Genomic DNA, 19,735 nt, shown 5'->3' on the forward strand with positions numbered 1-19,735 from the left:
AAAGAGATAGAAACTGAAGCATGGTTTAGATCATTCTATGGTATGCCATTTGTAAACAATGAATTGTTTGACACAAGTTGAAATATACTCCAAATTTGAAAGGAACATTTCTGTTTTACTTGAACTTCACTCTCAACTTGAATGACATGGTAGTCCCAACTTAACTCAATACAAGCCTCAACTTCAACAGTAAGTTTACAAGGAATAGTTGGTGAATCACCTGGTTATTTTACTATAGAAGATAGACAACTAGTGATACATACACCACCTGTCGTCACTGTGGTGTCACTTCTTCAGAAGCGTCTTACTAGTGCACTAATTCTTTACCTCAGTTCATATAACACTTGTCTGAATTTTATCTAAAAGAAGGTTTTATTTTTCAATACAATTGACTTTAATTTATGGACACATTCTATGCTTCAAGTTTACTTATTGGTTTATTGACCAAAATCAAGTTATCCTGTTGAAACAGGTTTGTTTTGTGTATTTAACTGCAAAGTATGAGAAGTGAACACTTTCTGTAAACATTAACTATGTCATCAGTAAACAGTTAATCCAGTTTAAAGTTTCATGAATTGTCACTATGTGTAAATAATTACAATTCCTTAAACCTGGTTAATCATAACAGTCACGCTACTAACTGTAATCTGTAAAAATGTTCTTACAAACAAAGATGATTTACAATAAAATACATAAAAAACTGTTGACACTAATTATATAACAAAGTGTCTTAAACTGTGTTTGTTATATTTCGTCATTGTTTGTTATTTTACCAACAATCAATGATTTAGTTTGGTCTTCAAAAGAAAATAACTTCTTATCAATGCAGTTCTGAATAAGTAATAGTTAAAGGAGTCTTACATATGTGCACGTGTCAATGAAATAAGACTTTATGAACAATATGAAATTAAACTCCCTTGTGTGTAACAAAGGTTTCTGACAGCAGTAAATATTCATGTGTACCTTACACAACCTACTCATTGTTATTCATGAAGTGTACACAGTTGCTAGACTACTACACCTCCAGCACACATGGTATTGGACAAAATGTCTTGTTGGCATTGCATATAAAAGAAGAAAATGGTTGACCTACTACATTATTATTTACTTTCACTCACGGGTTTTTAATAGTAAAAAACAAAAGAAAACATTAAAAAAAAACTCATTAAAAGCTATTTTATGGGATGACAAGAGATTTTAACTTTTCTTAAGTGTAATGGCACACTAGGTAAAGACCACTTTATGACATAAATGTAAAAACGTTTTTCAAATAAGCAAAATTTTATTTTCCTAAAAGACTTTACTCAGCTGTGAAGAAAACAGCTTACTGTTGTCCATTATTCAATACCAATAAAAATAACCAGTTAAAAATACTAAAGCTTACATGTTACATTATTACATAATTTAAATTCAGGCAAATTTTCTTTGCCCAAATTCAAATGACGTAAAGATGAAATCCACACTCAGTCGATGTCAAAAAAGAACTTTAAGAATAAGACATTCGGCCAGGTTATATACACCACTAAATAATGAGTTTTTCCATCATGCACATCATGGGACAAAAGATATACAAGGTGAAAATGAACAGATCCTTATGGTGCTTTAATATGAGTGTTAGCCACATTCATAGTGTTGTCATTAACGCCAGCTGTAACGCTGTTGAGAACTTGTCCCTCTTCTTGAATCATAATTCTAAATAATGGATAAAATAAAATATTAAATACATGCTCAACAAAATGTAGGTAAGCAAAAATTTAACAAATACTGAAAAGTTGTAGAAGGGGTGATAACTTTTAGGAGCTACGGTTGCCCAAAATGTGGGATCTGGGAAGACATACAAATTGAACAAGGAAGGTAAAAACTCGCTATGGCATTGTAATAATTTATGGTTTAAGTCATATCACTCGTAAACCAAACAAACTATAAATATAGCACTACAGTGATAATGTACATGTGGATTAGATTGGAGAACTTATTCCACAAGGTTACTTTTTAAAAATACAGAAACAAGACATGTTTGTGCACTGAGCACACAGTGAGAATAACTAAATCATTTGTACTGTTAACATATCAGCAATATGCAATAAACACAATATCAAATGATGAAGCCTAGAACTGCTACAAGCAAATGATAGTTCTTGTTTCATACTTATGGCTTTTTTATTTAGTCAACTTTATTATCATAACTTTTGGTCTTAGTTATATTACATGTAATCCAAATAAAGTAATACATATAGCACTACAATGATACTGTTTCTTAAATGTGTTCATATCAATTAGTAGAACTTTATAGTAGAGTGAGATATTATTAATACAATAATGCTGAAATATAAAGTCATGCACTCTTGCCGAACCCTTATTGAGTCTGCATATGTATTGTACCAGAATACAAAATTAAACTTGTTCTTTGATATAACCTGCAAATAACTAATTGTATGTGATTTAGTACACATTTTATAAATGGTATTTCGAAAAGTATAAATGGAACTTTTTAATGTTGTTTAACTATGAATTCCAAAGACACGGGTATAAAATTTATATTTTGTTTTATAATATCAGTCTTGTTTGTGTGTTTTATTGCCTGAGGTTCTTTTCCATTGGTCATCAGCAAAAGGGATGAAATTCTGAGGTGTCACAGGTAACTTGTCAACACTTGTAAATTGGCATTGAACACGTTTGCCTCGTGGCATTTTTCTCAAAAACGTTAGATATTTTGACCACTTACTGTTGAACAGTACTGACAAAACATCATACTAACTATATTTTATAACTATAGTCCTACAGTTATAAAAAATGAATAACTTTTAGTAGAACATCAGTACCATAATGTAGTAACTCAACATGTGTTACAGTGTAGTGGGAAAAAAGTGTCAAGATGAAGCAAAAATATTGAATTCATGACGTTTTTCCAGTTTGATACAGTATAATGACATAACAGTGCAATAACATTATGATGCAGCAGCAAATCACAATACAGCAGAGTAACAGTATCAAGATACAACAGTGACATGTCATGATTTATCTGTACACTAATGCTGTAATACATTGTAGTGTATTTCACTAATATTACAAATTAACTTCATCTGGCAGCACTGTAAAGAAAATGTGAAATACCAGATGAACTACTCTGATAACGTAAGTAGCACTAAAAAATGTAGCAGTTAACAGGAGTCATAATGTAACACCTTAACAGTAAAAGCCTTTTAAAACAGTGTCACAACACTGTGGTGATATGTCCATACTGGCACACTATAGTATAATGTACCACTGTTTAACTATAGTGATTATTATTTTGTTTAGTACTAACACAACGACACAGAAGTTGTATTTTCACGTGACAGCTGTGACATGATTATGAGTGTACCAAGTAACAAGAGGTAGCAGTTTAACCAAACATACGAATGTTTAACTGTACTGAAATTAATTTGCAACATATAATTATTATACAGTATGAAACACTGGATTTGCATCACAAGAGTACTGGTACAGTATAAAGACCATAGGATAGTAGCTTATTGATGTATAAACTGGAAATAAAACAGAAATGCCCTAATAAGGCAATATAACAAATTCTAACATGACACAAAAGTAAAATATGGATGCTACATTGTACAAACTATAATAAATGCTATGATTTAGAAGCTTATTTGTATGATCTCAGCATACAGTAATGCCAAACTCTGTATATTACCTGGTATCTGCCACTTCCATATTGTCTGTCTTGATGAGAGCTATATCTACTGTTTGTACTACTAGAATTATTCCAATCAGGTGGGTTGGACAACTGTCTGTATGGCATTGGAACCCAGGTACCTCCATCTCTTGCTGTCCACTGATTTCCTTGTCTACCACAAACAAGGTGAATATACATTAAAAAAGGTTTAATAAGAAATAATCTTTAAAGAAAAAAAGTTTTTAACATGATATGAAGCAAACAATGCAATAGCAATATTTAAGAAGGATGAATGTTGAATACTTGGAGATCCCTAATACAAATGGTACCCTTCTTAACAGATTTCTCTCTTTAGAACTGCTTATATGTATGGGTTTAGTTTGTTTTGAATTTCACACAAAGCTACACAAGGGCTATCTGCAACAAGCAATGGGATTGAGCAACATTATAACACCCCTATGGCTAAAAGGGTGAACATGTTTAGTGGGACAGAGACTCAAGCCCATGACTCTCAGATTGGGAGTTAAAAGCCCTAACTACCTAGCCATGCCAGACCCCTTATCTGTATGTCTAATAATACGAACTTAGTAAAGTTTTTATTGGATTGCTTTTACAATTTTAAAATAAAAAAATACAAGTTTGAAGTGTTAAGTTTTAGCTGTCAAGTTAACTCACCTTTGACTGATGTTGTAAGACCATCTGTCACCAGATATTCTTCCTTGTTGCTGTGAATGAAGACCTATAGACAAAGCCATGATAAGGTACACAACATTAATAAATTAACTTTTCTTATTATCTTAAAACTATACATAATGGTTTTTGTTTATTGAAACTGTATTAAAACTAGAGATTATTATTACTGATTAGTAATCAAACTCTTCTCCTGATTTCTAGTTAATTTAATTAATATCTTCTTTTTATGAGACATTTGTAAAGTATAAGACTTTTCCTTAAAATATTCACACACAATATCATCAAACTACCATATGTGAACGATACAAGTAGCAAACAAGGGAGAATCTACTTTAACTAATCAGAGATTCATCCTTTACTTCAAGTAAGAAAAATAAAGTATTTTATGGAATACATAAATACTATCAATGTGGCATTGGACTCCAGGTACCTCAATCTCTAACTGAAAAGGTTTTCTTGGAGGTCAAAATATCTAATGATAAAAAGACAGATTGGAATTACAATTGCACATGTCCACATTTAGTAGCGAGGACTTCTGGCAAGTCCTACTCAGGATAAATTCTCACCTGAGACATTTATGTCAAACATGAGTATTACTGACATACAAAGAAAACAGTATATCATCTCACTTTTATTTGCCTATCTATGCAATATAAAACACAAATCAATCCCAACAAAAACAATTTAAGATCCATTAAATAGATACCAGTTGATTTATTGAATAATTAAGACACATTATTACTGGAAAAAATCGTTTTTTTTTTTGTTTGTTTGGCATAAGAGTAAATATTTTCCTATTGCATCTTCTGGGTTGTAATTGTTTACAACCATAATTACTGTTCATAACGTGATGAAAAGAGTGCAAAAATCTACAACTTTTAATTCATAATCTTCTATTTAACCCCTTAACTGGGGAAAATGAGTTACTTCAGCTTCTGCATGTTGCGTTTCTCCTGGAGGAGACAAGTTAACTTGTCCTGATGTCGTTTCACCATTTCTGAGCATTTATTTCTTCTTTTATAACTATTCTATGTTGTTTACCAGATGTTTTGGTTATATGGCTTTGAAATGGTGTTGTAATTTAGCAGTTGACAATTAAGAAGGTGAGAACAGTCAAACTCAGACTCAGCATCAATTTCAGATTTTGAAGATAACAAATCGTCGCTAGCTAAAATTTCAGTCAAAATTGACGCACCTGTGTGCTTATGACGTCCATCTGATGCCATAATTTCAGTGGTAAAAAAATTGCTAAATTAGATCACCATTAGTTAACTGTATAATCAAAACATCTGGCAAACAACATAGAACAGCAAAAAATAAGAATAATTGCTCAGATGAGATAAAACGGCCTTCTTATTTCAGAAACGGTCAAACAAAATCAGTACAAATTAACTTGTCTTCCTTAGAGAAACTTGACAATATTATGTCAAAATAATTCCTCACTGAGTGGGAGTTTAACTGCTGGGTATATCCCCAGTTAAGGGGTTAATACAAACCAAATTCATTACCTTATACATTTTGGCTTTCACAGTTAACTTTTGCTAGGGTTATTAGTAGTAATTTAGTTAATTTATATTTATTTCAAATATGCCACTTAAAACAAACAATATTAATATGTACACAAAATAGAATGTCCTAAAACTTTTATAATTTAACTAGCTTTCTAACTAAACTATTAAGAGAATACAAACAGAAAGTTAAACACAACACTTAATGAAATTAATCAGATACTTTAAATAATTAATTGGATGCCTTAAACTGTGAATGTATATTAAACTAGTTAACAACACATTGAATGATCTATTAATCTAGCATTGATTGGGATGACTTAACTTTTAAATTTCTCATATTACCATTTATCATGTAATTCATATGGATAGTCACATTTCAGTTTTAAAAGTTATTATAATTAAAATATCATAGAAACTTTTAAATTATCCAAATGAAAATCTCTTTAAATACAATTATAATAAATACAAATTTTTTGTTTCATTACAACACTTACCCAATAAAGCATACTGGTTGTGCATAAAAGCCCCAGGTAGTGAACGGGAAACAGTAGAAGGTACAAACTGGCCATAGTTTAAAGTAGGGTTAGGAGGTGGAACAGTAGCATATTGTCCCTGACCAACTTGTCTGTTGTTCATGCTATGGCTAACAAAATAAGTAACAATCAAAATAAACCAAAATGCAGGCAAAACAGATATTTTATAATAAATAAATCAACAAGTGCAATGGAAATGCATTGTAACAAATATGAAGCCTTTGTTATAAAGAAATTATCACAAAACAAACCATGAATTAATATGATAATAAAAATTCCTTTGTTTTGGATATTTTTAATATCAAACATATTATGAATAGCAGTATTTTTTATGTTCATCTAATATGTAATTTTTTTCTATACCTTAGCATTCTCTTGCCACTTGCACCCAAAGATGCCCTCTGACGAGCAGGTGCCATGCCAATTTGAGGTCTCCAATGGCGATTATCCCCATGACTTAAATCTCCAGGCTTGAGAACACGTGAAGGATCCCTATGAAGCAGTAAAACATTAAGTAAAACAAGCTCTTTTTGTAATAACTTGGCATTAGCATTGATAAAGAACAACGACATCTAATACATTTGATTTTACTGAACAAAAACGTTCTAAAGATATCAGAACTGACATATTTATATAAAAAATATATGTATAAACTAACCTTAAATCACTAACAAATATATTAAGAACACATTAATCTTGAAGCTTTGGTTTATTTCGCACTTTTCAAATGCAATTTGACAGGTTTTTTATCACTATATAAGAAAAAAGGTCTCTAACCAGTACACATTTTCAAATCAATTATTAGCTAAGTTATCACTTACAGACCAATGGAAATGCAGAGAAACTATGAATCACTCTTTCTATCCATTGCCATTTAGTTTACAGTACTTTTTAACCTATATATCTAACTTACATTTCAAGTTTCTGCTTATACAAGTTACAAAAATGATCAATGTCTTTCTTTTTACATTTAAATGTGTACAAGTTTTGACATATACATCACCAATATTTGTTAGGTTTAAACCATGGAATGATTTTTGTTTTTTATAAATTAAAGTTTTTTCTTTTTTTAGTGAATGCTAAAATTATGTTTATAACTTGCAGGATATAGTCTTTTCAGGTTTTGGAAAGAATCACTAAAAATTAGCCTACACAAGTTTCCACACTTAAAAAAACATACCATTAAACACATTTAAGTTATTTCACACAAACAAAAAATTAAAACAAAATGTATAATTTGATTCAGGAAAGGAGAATTAACTTTTACTATGGACATTAGATCCTGATTAAAACACATCTGAAAACCTATAAATTGTTTGTAATTTCACTTTTAGTCAAACTTTAGCTCTTGGGAAAGAGAAACTTTTTGCAGAATTGCTGGTTATTAACCAAAACAATAAATTTTGCAAGACTTAATGATAAATTTTGCAAGACTTACTTCGCACCCTTGAGTCTACGAGCAGGAAATATGAAGTTGTCAGGATAAGAAGGATCCCTGAATCTCACACTAAATATTTCAGAATGATATGCATTATATTAGAAAAGTCATAAACAAAAATTTAACTAAGTGCCTAAAAAAATAAGGAGGATACATTGTGTGTGTGTATATATATATATTCATACTTTCACACTTTGTAACTGACTACTACATTACTGAGTTATGTGATAATATTACTGATACATGATGAAATGGAAGGCTGACTGTATGACAAAAAATTAATTCATTAAACAAAACACTCATAAGTAGATAATGATGCATTTCATAAATATATATTCTAAAATGAATGCACAAATGAAGTACAATTAATGATAATCTGTTAGAATTCAAATTAACTTTGTTGAGTTTAACAGGCTAAATACTTGAGGACAGTAAATCATTCTGACCTATCTGATATTCAGTAAATATTTACCTATGCTATCTTACTTACAATCTTTGTTTTCTACGTTCATATAAACTTAAATTTATTCTCATATACCAATAATATTTAAAATAACTCATAAAGTAGAGATTAGTCAGTAAATTTTAAAACTCCACTAATTGTTCTGATTTACCAAGCACTGGTACTACAATCAGAAGTTGGGAAACCATGCAATGTTCAATTAATGAGTGATTCAAAAACAAAATGACTGGTTATCCTTTTTTATTCTAATGAGAGTGCACATGTATTCCTAATAGATTTCCCATGAACACATGCAGTAAATTACTTTGCATCCATACACTTGAAAATAACATTATTTTATAATATAATCACTACAGTTAAACTGCACACAGGGTTTAATATGAGGAGAATTTTTAAAATATCATGTTTTCATTCTTGATTAAACTGATATTCAAATAAAATATCAAAAACTGTAAATTACAATCTAAACTAAATGACTTTTAATTTGTTAAAATTCAAGATTAAAGAGACTGCTCTCTGACTATACCTCCATGGGTAAATATTTTTCCAAAATGTCAAAACATTTTTTTTTCCATATACACGGATCATAAAATTGTTCACCGTGTCCAACTGGTTAAGACAGTGAAGTTTCAGTGACAAAAACTAAATAGTTCACATACTGTTTCTTGTTCTTGTTTTTCTAGTTTCTCATTTTCTTTGCCCTTCTTTTACCTTCCTCACTTCTGCCCCTTTTCATGATCCAAAAGTTTTTCCCAAATTTATAAAATTTAAGTATTAATATCAGTACCTTTTGAACATTCACTACAAACAATAGAGAATCCTCAACAGTCACAGTACTTGAAATTCTTTTATGCAGGATTAGAGTTAATTAATCTAGAGACCTTTTGTGAGGTCAAACAAGTCAATTGAAAGGGTTTGACCTCCTGAGTCAAAAACTGTAATTAATCTCAAATCAGTCAAAAGATGACAGAGCTTGGAGCTAAAGGTTTGCACTTGAAAAAACAACTCAAGAGCCATTCTAGTAAAATATTTACCCCAGCATGTGTGAACAAAAAACTTAACCTCTTATATTCAATAAATTTAGGTCACTGTAGATGGTACCATTAGTTTTAGTCAAGTTCAAAAAATACAAGAAAAGGTAATAACAGCACTTGATTTACCATATAGCTTTATTATTTTGAACTTCCTCCTGACCAACAATAACAGAGTGAACAGTCCTGAAATTAAAAGTGTTTGTTAATATTAAAGTCTAGCATTTTTACAGGAACTCTTAAAATACTGTCATATAAATTCAACTAAGAAGATAATACAATTATTACACTTGTATGGTACCATACACATCTTTACATACATTTAAGGAAAAAAAACTTCAACATTACAAACACAGTTTAATGCAAATCAAACAGATTTTTGCAAAACAAAGTTTTAAGAAAGGTTATAATTTTATAGATGTGGTTGGCTACAGTAAATGGAGAGTATGGTAGATCACAAATTCAGTTTGGGCAAAGAAAAAAGTAAATAACTGTGTGAGAAAAAAAGAAATCAAGTTAAAATTAATACAAAACTTACTCGCCAGGACCAATTGCAGAGTCTGATAAAAGAACAGTTCCCTTCATTCCATTAAACAACAAAGGAGTAATTTCAAACTCCTAAAACAACAATAAAGATAAAAATTACCATCTCTATAATAAAACCACAGATACTAAAACATACAAAATAACTTCACAACAGTTAATGTACATATTTAAACTGGCCTAAAAGGCAGGTGACAAACAAAGAGGTTCAACTGTTATGAAACTGGGTCCATAAAAGCATGAGGAATAAAGTAAATAATAAATGTCTGCAACAGATGAAATGGACATATAGTAAGAAAGAAAGAAAAACATAAAATGTAGAATATGCAGATAAATGACCCATTATACACAAAGGTATCCCATAAATGCACACACTGTTATGATCTGGGGTGTGTTGTAGTGCCAGGGAACTGGGGGAATAATAATCACCAAACCTGGGGCACCTTAGAGAAAGATTCTTGGTAATCAGAAATATAAATCTAAGATAATATAATTAATAAAAATGGACAAACACTCCCTGGGGCATAAAATAATGGGTCAAACAGTACATTAATAAACCTCTAATATGAAAGCTGAATTTGCTGATGTTTTAACTCCATATGTGACACTAAACGATGTTTAATTTCACTTACAGAATTTGAGGAGAATGAAATTCTAATGTATTCAAACTTTAGATTAATATTTACTTGGCTTATTTTGTTTAAATAATTTTCATTTACTTAAATTTATTTTTAAAGTAAATCTCTGTTATGTGACTGAACAATTAACAACTTTAAACATGAAGTTCTAAAAGATTAACAAGACATTTAACTGGTACATAATTTTTTAAAATTAACAAAATAACTTCATTAATACTCTTTCTCCTCTTATATAACAGAGGGTTGGTTTTTCTTAAAAATAAATTTCACATAAAGAGCTACACGAGGGTTATCTGCACTAACCATCCCTCATTCAGCAGTGAAAGACAAGAGAAAAAGCATAGTCATCATTATCTAACTCTAAATCTTGTACCAAAAAAATAGTGGGATTGACTGAAACATTATAATGCTCCCACAGCTGAAAGTGTGAGTATGTTCAGTGAAACAGGAATTCACACCTGCAACTTGCAGATTGCAAATGGAGCACCCAAACCACTTAGCCATGGCAGGTCAATATAGAACAGACAGAAAAAAAACTTCATGAGAATACATTAAATCATAGAGTACTCACTTTGTGCTTAGGATTTCTTCCTTCATACAAACCTGCAAAAAAATCGTAGCCTTTATGAGCTTTAGCTACGTACAACCTGTCATCTCCTCGCACATTTCGTTTATCTGCAAAACAGTATGAGATATAGAAGATAAACTTATCAAAATCTGTAAATGATGAATATAAATAAAGCAATTAAAGAATAATAATAATTAAAATGAGGATGGGTTTGTGAGAGATTTATTCACAATTCATTACAGTTAAATAATGTCAGTTTCAACAACTAGCAGTATGTCAATGTTCAAAAGACAGAAGATTTTTCAACTGTGGGTGTTATTTTAAACTTAGAGCATAAAGATTTCATAATAATGCTTTTCAGCCATCTTTAACAGAAGATTAGAGTATGTTATAATTTAATCACTGATACTCACTCTCTTCAACTGAGAGGAAACCATACACCTCACTCAAGGCATCAAGCAGTCGCTTCTCGTCAACAAATGGCAGTAGTGCAACACCTGTTAAAGAGTTAGCTCATTTAATGTTTACAATCAAGTTTGGAAGCCTTCATTTGTAAAGTGTTCAGTTTTATCTCATGCTCATGAAAATGATAGTTAGGAAACTTAAAAAAAAACCAATGTTTCAAAAGTATGTCTCCATATGTCTTTATTTAATTTCTTTTACGTGTCTTATACATAAAATCTAAATTATTAAGACTTATACAGAATTAATGCTTTGTATTTGGCACAACATTAAATATATGTACCTATGCTTCTATAAAAGATACATAGAAGTAAAATTCGACAGTTGTTTCTCATGAAAAGTACAAAAATGACATTTAACATACAAGGTCTCAAAATATATAGCTAAAAACCATATTAAAACGCATATATTCATAAAAAATTTAAATACAGGATGAAGAATTTTTAAATAAAGTTCATGTTATGACTTTCTTGAGATTTCAATACTTCAGTGCCCAAAATGAACCTTGAAGCACTAGTTATCATAAAACTGAACCTAAGTGAACTGCTGAATACTGTTCTCGTACAGCTGTGACAAAAACAATATTGTCATTTTAATAAGTAACCTGTTAAACTTACATTATTACATTTGAAAATGTGGCTGCTTAAATGTAGGAAAATATTTATTATATATTATATTTGAAGTATGGCACAAAATTCACAAGAATATTTCTCACAAACCTTGGTATTTCAAAGAGTAAAGAAAAAACCTGTATGTGTTAGCAATGTTTGAACTACAGAAATTTACACATATTAATACTGTAGATATGTGATCTACAAACAAATGATAATCACATCTATGAGAGCCATATTTGTCATATAATAAAATACTGTCTCAAGATACCTTGCCATGCATACTTCTTCCCGTTGAGATCAATCTTAAAATCATCTGGATAAAAATCAATGATTGGTGATTCCTACAATAAGAAAAAAGATACACTTTAAAAAATAACATCAGAGTGTTTTAGTGATGTCTAATATTTCAACATTTCACAACTATAACTCACTTCTTACAAGAAAAAAAAGTACATTTCTCTATTGTAATTCTCAACTGTACCTATGTATCTATGTTTACTTGATATTTGAACTATTTCTATAATTCTGTATTAAATTCACATTGTTTGTTCTGTGGCTCCTAACACAGTTTTAGAGCTAGGTTGGCAGATTCCAGATAGTACTAGTCCTAATCTATGTGATGTAGCCTCCCAACCAGGAGGAATTAAAAGGGGCTAGAAACACTCCTGAAAGGTCACCCAAGTTTTATGGTATTCTAGAAGTAGGTTCTCAGAATCATTAAATCTGATTCTGGCATCAGCTTTCACTTTCAGGTGTGCCAAGTTATAAACTGAGTCCATATTCATCCTCACAAGTTGGTACAAATATCCAGGTGTCATGGATAAGTATCCTAACAGGTTTTGTTTTTGGCTATGGAAAACCTGTAGGGTACTTACAGAAGTAATGAAGGATAATGGAGGATCCCGATTAATACACACTGGGAGCCTTTGTGAATCATGTGAAGTTGATGCAGAGAACAAGTATTTTTTTCGAGTTTTTGATAATACAACTCCGTACATAGACTCTCAACTCACTAAAAAAAAAAACACAGAAGAAATTTCCAAAGAAACTGTTACACAGCTCAAAAATTGATGATTAATATAGTATGCTACCAAGTATTTACAAGTAAGGAGCTGTTCATAACAATAATCTAAATTTTACAAGTTTTTAAATTTAAGACCTCCTGTACAAGTTGAAAGGGCTCAAATAATTCTGAGGATTAAATACACTGATTTTCATTAGAAGTTGCAAGTATCTACATTTAGATTGCAAAAGTGTTTCACACAGTTTGAAGGCAAAGGGTATTTTGAGGCTCTGGAAGTCAACTGCACAGGTTTACATAAAAATTGGTATAGTCATTTAGAGCAAGAAACTTTCTGAAGGAGGTTTTGGCAGCTTTTAGGGTTAATCACATGAATTAATATATTTAAACTTATTATTCTTTACGTATCTTAAACTCTAAGTGTATACAGTATGTCTGAAAAAGACTGGAACCATAGGCACTTCAACAAATGTTACAGAATATGTTCAACACACTGTCCTTGTGATTTAAAACAAGACTGGATATAAACCTGACCATCTCCTGCTTTGACAGCACCATTATCAGTCATATATATAAAATTAAGAAAAGCTGTAAATAACCTATAATTTCAGATGTTTCAGACACCCTGTATAAAAATCAAACAATAATAAATAGAGATAAATAACATTTTGATGAACATGAATCCAAGTGAGTTTTATGTTTTAAAGTTTTTATAGATATATTATTAACTGAGCTAAGCACGAGTCAGACACTTCAGTTAGTGTTATCACTGACATGTAGTTATTTTACTGATCTTCAAACTTTTCTATTCATGGAATTAAAAAACACATAATGAAAGAGTAAACACATACAGGATCGTCCATTAACTTTCCCCAGGATTCTGGTAGATGTTGTTTACTAGCAGCTGGAAACACTCCCATCAGTTGTTCCAGTGGCTTGAACTACAGGAAGGTTACAAAAGATACTGTAATAATGCACTAATCTTGTAGCTGAAACACTGTTAACAATGATGCTATTACAAGACAAAACTAATTACAAAATAAACTGATCCATACAAAAACAATAAGTCACATGTATCACTCTCTGGAATTATGAAACAGGCATCAGATAGAGCAAATTAATAAAATATTCACTAAGCACCACTTTTATCCAATGTTACACACTTTATATTTAAATTATGAATACCTTTGAATATTCTTATCAAAATGTTTTTATAAGTTCAGAATTTTTTTTACAAGTAAAGAAAAAAATGTATGATTTTGGAATTATCAAGATAAAACAGTCTAGATAACTTTGAAAAAAAAGTATTCTTGCCAAAAATTCTGACACAAAATGATCCATGAAAACTGCAGAATTTGCCTCAATATAATAAACATTCCATATTTATTCTTTAGATAGTGGATAAATGCAAAATACACTGAAATTAAGCTACTACAATGTATTCTCAAGACTGCTGGTATGGATATGAAAACTTTAATTAAAATAAAGTACAGAACAATGTATCGACTTTCTCAGGTCATCTTCAGATTAACAAAAAAGATTTGCATCTGACTGTTGCTGGGTACATGTCTTAGGAATGAGAATGTAAGAAGATGACCTATAAAGGTCAAAATGTTGTTTTCTCCTTATCAGTAAAGTGTTAATACCCATAACAGCCATTCTAAACATTTCTATATCAAAGAATATTTTAGCCATGTTGTTAGGATACAATATAATGAATATAACACTACATTCATACAGTGTATAGAATTTTGTAACACATCAAGCATGATAATTAAATAAGATAATCCCCATTACAAAAGAAATTAGAAAATATTGCATTAAAGTTTAGAGCACATAGATGCAGCAATTAACACTGGAAAGTAAATTTAAGTTTTAATTTAATAGATTCTTATAGTTGACTAACATGTTTTTAATATCTTCCTGCTCCAAATAAACAGATAAGCAGTTTTGTTTTTTCAAAAAAATAAACACTGAATATTTGTACATGTAAAACACAATGTGATTCTTAATTGAGCTGATGGGGTTTGTCCAGCTTCAGCAAAGAAGAGGTTTTAAAACTCACTTCAATCATATTTTATGACTTTGTACAAGTGTCATACTATGTATTCACTAGAGGTTTTCTACATGATTCTGAAGTACAGTTGTTGGCATAACAGGTAAGAAGAACAAAAAAAATCATTATATTTAAATTTTTATTCAGTACCAATTCACATGTAGAAAAATACTCATAACATAGAATACTGTGTAAGATCTGCTAGAAACTAAATCAAATGCAAAGTGTCAAATACAGTTACTACGAACATGGTATAGTATTTAACTTTTGTGATACAGGAAACCAGACTAGTCAGTAATATTATAGATCTGATTTTCAGTCTTGGTCATCAATCTGCTCAAATTAATACCCCGTAGGTAAATTTCCTTTTTGGAGTGTAGGAATGGTTACATAATTTTCCTTAAGTATAACATAATGAAAAAGATGCTACAAATATGGACACAATCTTACTGGCTTAGTCCCTTTTTCAAATGATGTAGGCACATCACCAATATTGATGAAATCAGAGGCAAATGGAGCATAATGATATGGAAAAAACCACTTCCACGAAGCACAACCCTATAAATGAAGAATTTCAGTTTTACAAGTTGTTATTATTATTAATAGTTAGCAGTATAAAACATAATTAATTTGTTCTATGAGAATGAGCCAAGGTTTAGAAGATTGATAAAACACGTATAAGAAATAAATAAAAAAGTTCTCTCAAATGTCACATATTCAAATAACTAAAACATTCTAAGTAATTTATACACACACACTTTTTATTCAGAGATAGAATAGATATGTGTACAATAGATGCTGTGTAAAAATGTACTGTTACAATGACAAGTGACATGAGGTGTGAAAGTCGTTGACACAGAGCCTGTTTGTAACAGTAAGAGGGTGTTGTTCAGTGATGGCATTAATCTTTATACTGAAAGATGTGACATTAAAACCACAGCCCTGAGGCACTCCAAGTTCATGTAGAAGAGAACGGGAAAGTGTCAAACCCACATGAACTTAGAATCACCTGTCCATTAAAAAACTGTTCAATAAAAATGGGCAAATGACCACGTAACCTATATAAGTGGAGGTCTCACAAAATGCTTTCTCAAGGTCAAAAGAATATTAATACGTGATGTTTTTGTTTGAGAAAAGCTTCCCTGACTGATGTTTCAAGTTGAATTAGGTGGTTTATGGTAGAGAGTTGTCATCGGAACCCACACAGAGTGGGCAAGAGGAGGTTGTTTGATTCAACGAACCAAATAGGACAAGTATTGACCATCCTCTCTCAGATCTTACAGAGATAGCTTGTCAAAGCAACTGGATGGTAGTTTGAAGGAATCTTGGGATCCTTCCCAGGCTTAGACAAAAATAGGACAATAGCCTAGTTCATGTAGAAGCCTAGTTAGGTTAGAACCAATCATCAGGAAAAACATTTTCTTACCAGATTCAGTTAAAAACAATCAGAATAATAGCAAGAGAAGCATGAGATAGATGGCACAGCATCTCATAGTGTATATCATCAGGTTTGACTGATGTACTGCCAGACCCAATAAAGGGCCAGCTTGAGATCCAGAGTAAAGGCGTGATTATAGCCACAGAGACAATTAGCTTGAAAGGAAAGAGGTGATTGCTCTGCCCCAGTCTTGATAGCTAAGAAGGTGGAAAATAAAGAAGAAGTGCTAGGTACCAGCAAAAGCTTTCATGGAGAGTAATGGTGATGCTCTGGGTATCAGCTACTTCCAGGCCATCAGAGAGCAAGATCAAGAGAGGGACAAAATTATATTACCCACTGACCTTTTGAATCTTGCCCCATATGACTTTGGAACTGGTGGTAGAACAGATGCTTGTTGTGAAATTAATCCAAAATTCCTCCTAGCTTTGACATCTTACCCACCTAGCATGTGCACGGGCCTGTTGGAAATTGATGCGGTTCGAAAGTGTAGGATATCTACAGAAAGTATCCCAGGCCCGTTTTTGAGCCTTTCTTGCCATGTGGCAGGCAGGATTCCACCACGGACGAGGATATCGTGGAAAGCGTGTTGAGGTTTTAGAAATATACTAAGCAGCTGCTTGTATAATACAGTCAGTTACCGCTGCCACACAGTCATCTATTGATGGCTGACTCATGACCCACTGAGCACGTGCACAGGCCTGCTGAAAAGCAATGCAGTTCGAGAGTGTGGGATATCTATGAAAAAAATCCCAGGCCCGTTTTTAAGCCTTCTATACCATGTGGCAGATAGGATTCAACTATGGATGAGGATATCGTGGAAAATGTGTCAAGGTCTTAGGAATACACCGAGCAGCTGCTGTATAATACAGTTGGTCACTGCTGCCATGCAGCAGTCTATTGATGGCAGGATCAAGTTCTGTGAGAGCAGTGAAAGCGAACTAGTCTGCCTGATCCAGCTTCCACTGGGGCACGCAGGTAGGGTGGCATCAACCATGGCCAGTCTCTCTGAAAAGTATAAGAAAATGATCACTGCCTAGCAGATAATTGTCAACCCTCCATGAAAAGTGGGAGAATAGTGAAGGGGAGCAAACTGAGAGATCAACAGCAGTAAAGTACTGACTAGGTGCATGAAAATAACTATAAGAACCAGTATTGAAAAGAGAAAGGTTGTGATCTGAGAGGGGATTATGTCCTTAAACTCTCCCAGGATTGAAAAGGGAGATGGTAACAGTTCAATGAGAACATCAAGGTCTGAATGATCATAGGTATCTTCAGGAGACATGCAGAGAGAACAAACTGTGATGGTGCAATCAATGGAAACACGGATGGCTACGGCCTCCAAGGGTGTGTTAAGTGGCAAAGACGGGACAGGCACATGCTGATCAACCAAGAGTACCACCCCTCCATGCACTCCATCACATAACCTATAATTTCTGTACAAAAAAACACTGCTGAAAGGTGACTGTATCACCAGGTTTCAGAAATGTTTCCTGCAAGGAAAGACATACAGGAAGGTAGGAAGTGATCAGTGCTTGGACGTCATCCAGATTAAAACGTAAATCTCATCAGTTGTATTGTATCAAAGTGGCCATTTTTATTTATGTGTAGGCAAATTGGGTGGAGAGCCCTTCTGTTTTCAACCACATCTATTTTTCTCTATTTTCTTTAGTCAAGGGAGGTCTTGACTTTCATGGATCCTGCCCTGGGTTGATTGGGCAGGTTTCTGTCATTGGAAGAGGATTCAAGCAACTGAAGACGTGAATGAATGATCTGTTTTGCATCTTGGAGTGGTAGAAGAAGATGTACCCAAGAAAATGCTCATATCCAGAACAAAAGGAAGTGGATCTTGGGGTTTGCTGGAATGAATGTTAGGAACAGAGATAGGTGTTGACATTGATTCATCAACTTTTTTAAACATGGAGGTAAAGACTTTTCACGTGTTTTGAGAATGATTCTTTTGAAAGCAGAGAGAGATCTGTCTGCACTCCCACTGTAGCAGTGGAATAAAGTGCTGCAGCACACATCCAAGTCAGAGATAAAGTAGTGGACAGTAACTTTCTAACATCAGGGTAAGTAATGTTTTGAATCGTCTTCAAATGCTGCACCTCTTTTTATTCCAATCACTTTGGGCAAGAATGAAAGTAGGATGGGTGAGAGCCATTGCAATTATCACAATGAGGGTCTGTTTCACCATCATAGGCATCATGGTTTTTGCCACTGTAGCGAGTGCACGTTAAGAAACCATGACATGACAGTGACCAAACTGCTGACACTGGAAACATCTGAGAGGGTTTGGAATATATGGCCATACCTTGCAATTAAGATAACCGGCCTTGATGGTGGCAGGTAGACATAATGATGTAAATGTTAAAATAAGGACATTTGTCGGCATCATAATTCTACCTTTGCAAGTGAAGATACTCCTCACTGCAGAAACTCCTTGGGTGGATAAACCAGCAAGAATCTCTGACTTGGGGATGTTCTTCAAATCCCTCTCAACAATAACTCCTCGTGACAAATTCAAAGTAGCATGTGGGGTAACATCAATGGGTATATCCCCAATCACCTTTGAATGCAAAAGGAGTACATTGTGTTGAGATGTGGATATTTCCACCAATATGTCACCAGAGCAAAGCTTTTGACTGACTTTGGAGAGCCAGCAAGTCTCTCTAGTCCCTTCTGAATGAAAAAGGGAGACATATGCCCTAAAGGTTTGTCTGAAAGAGAATGTAGTATAAGAAAATGAGGTACAGGTGTTAAAAATGTTAAAGATTGCTGCTAAGAAACTTCAAGATGTGGTCATTTAGCTGTGAACTGTTTTTTCACCATTTTATTTAAGTTTTTATTTGGGGATCAATAATAGAGAAACATTGTTTTGATGCCCACTGATCTCACCCACCATAAAGCCCTACAAGGAGATAAACTACAGTGCCAAACAAAGGACACTGTAGCAATGCCAGCGTTTTTGTAAGCACTACATCCAAACACCAGCATCAGATATAATGTCCACAACACCCATTGAGGACATCCAATACTGGTACTTTGTTGACCCT

General features: G+C 32.5%; 1 protein-coding gene across 4 annotated transcripts in view; it reads right to left on the reverse strand.

Moving 5' to 3' along the window:
* Positions 1-1,262: 1,262 nt before the first annotated feature.
* The window catches only part of Rat1 (5'-3' exoribonuclease 2 Rat1), a 79,343-nt gene continuing 60,870 nt past the window's right edge, over positions 1,263-19,735 (reverse strand). For all 4 annotated transcript variants that reach the window (XM_076504096.1, XM_076504095.1, XM_076504093.1 and 1 more), the window contains 13 exons: positions 15,695-15,802; positions 14,040-14,129; positions 12,436-12,508; positions 11,505-11,588; positions 11,095-11,198; positions 9,881-9,960; positions 9,472-9,528; positions 7,849-7,917; positions 6,774-6,902; positions 6,372-6,520; positions 4,349-4,412; positions 3,692-3,845; positions 1,263-1,692 (listed from right to left, as the gene is read on the reverse strand). In XM_076504096.1, the coding sequence (XP_076360211.1) occupies positions 1,639-1,692; positions 3,692-3,845; positions 4,349-4,412; positions 6,372-6,520; positions 6,774-6,902; positions 7,849-7,917; positions 9,472-9,528; positions 9,881-9,960; positions 11,095-11,198; positions 11,505-11,588; positions 12,436-12,508; positions 14,040-14,129; positions 15,695-15,802 (1,215 nt within the window). In that variant the 3' untranslated portion in view covers positions 1,263-1,638. The remainder of the gene's footprint in view (positions 1,693-3,691; positions 3,846-4,348; positions 4,413-6,371; positions 6,521-6,773; positions 6,903-7,848; positions 7,918-9,471; positions 9,529-9,880; positions 9,961-11,094; positions 11,199-11,504; positions 11,589-12,435; positions 12,509-14,039; positions 14,130-15,694; positions 15,803-19,735) is intronic.

The sequence above is a fragment of the Tachypleus tridentatus genome, chromosome 6 (genome assembly GCF_004210375.1).
Source record: "Tachypleus tridentatus isolate NWPU-2018 chromosome 6, ASM421037v1, whole genome shotgun sequence".
Taxonomy (NCBI): domain Eukaryota; kingdom Metazoa; phylum Arthropoda; class Merostomata; order Xiphosura; family Limulidae; genus Tachypleus; species Tachypleus tridentatus.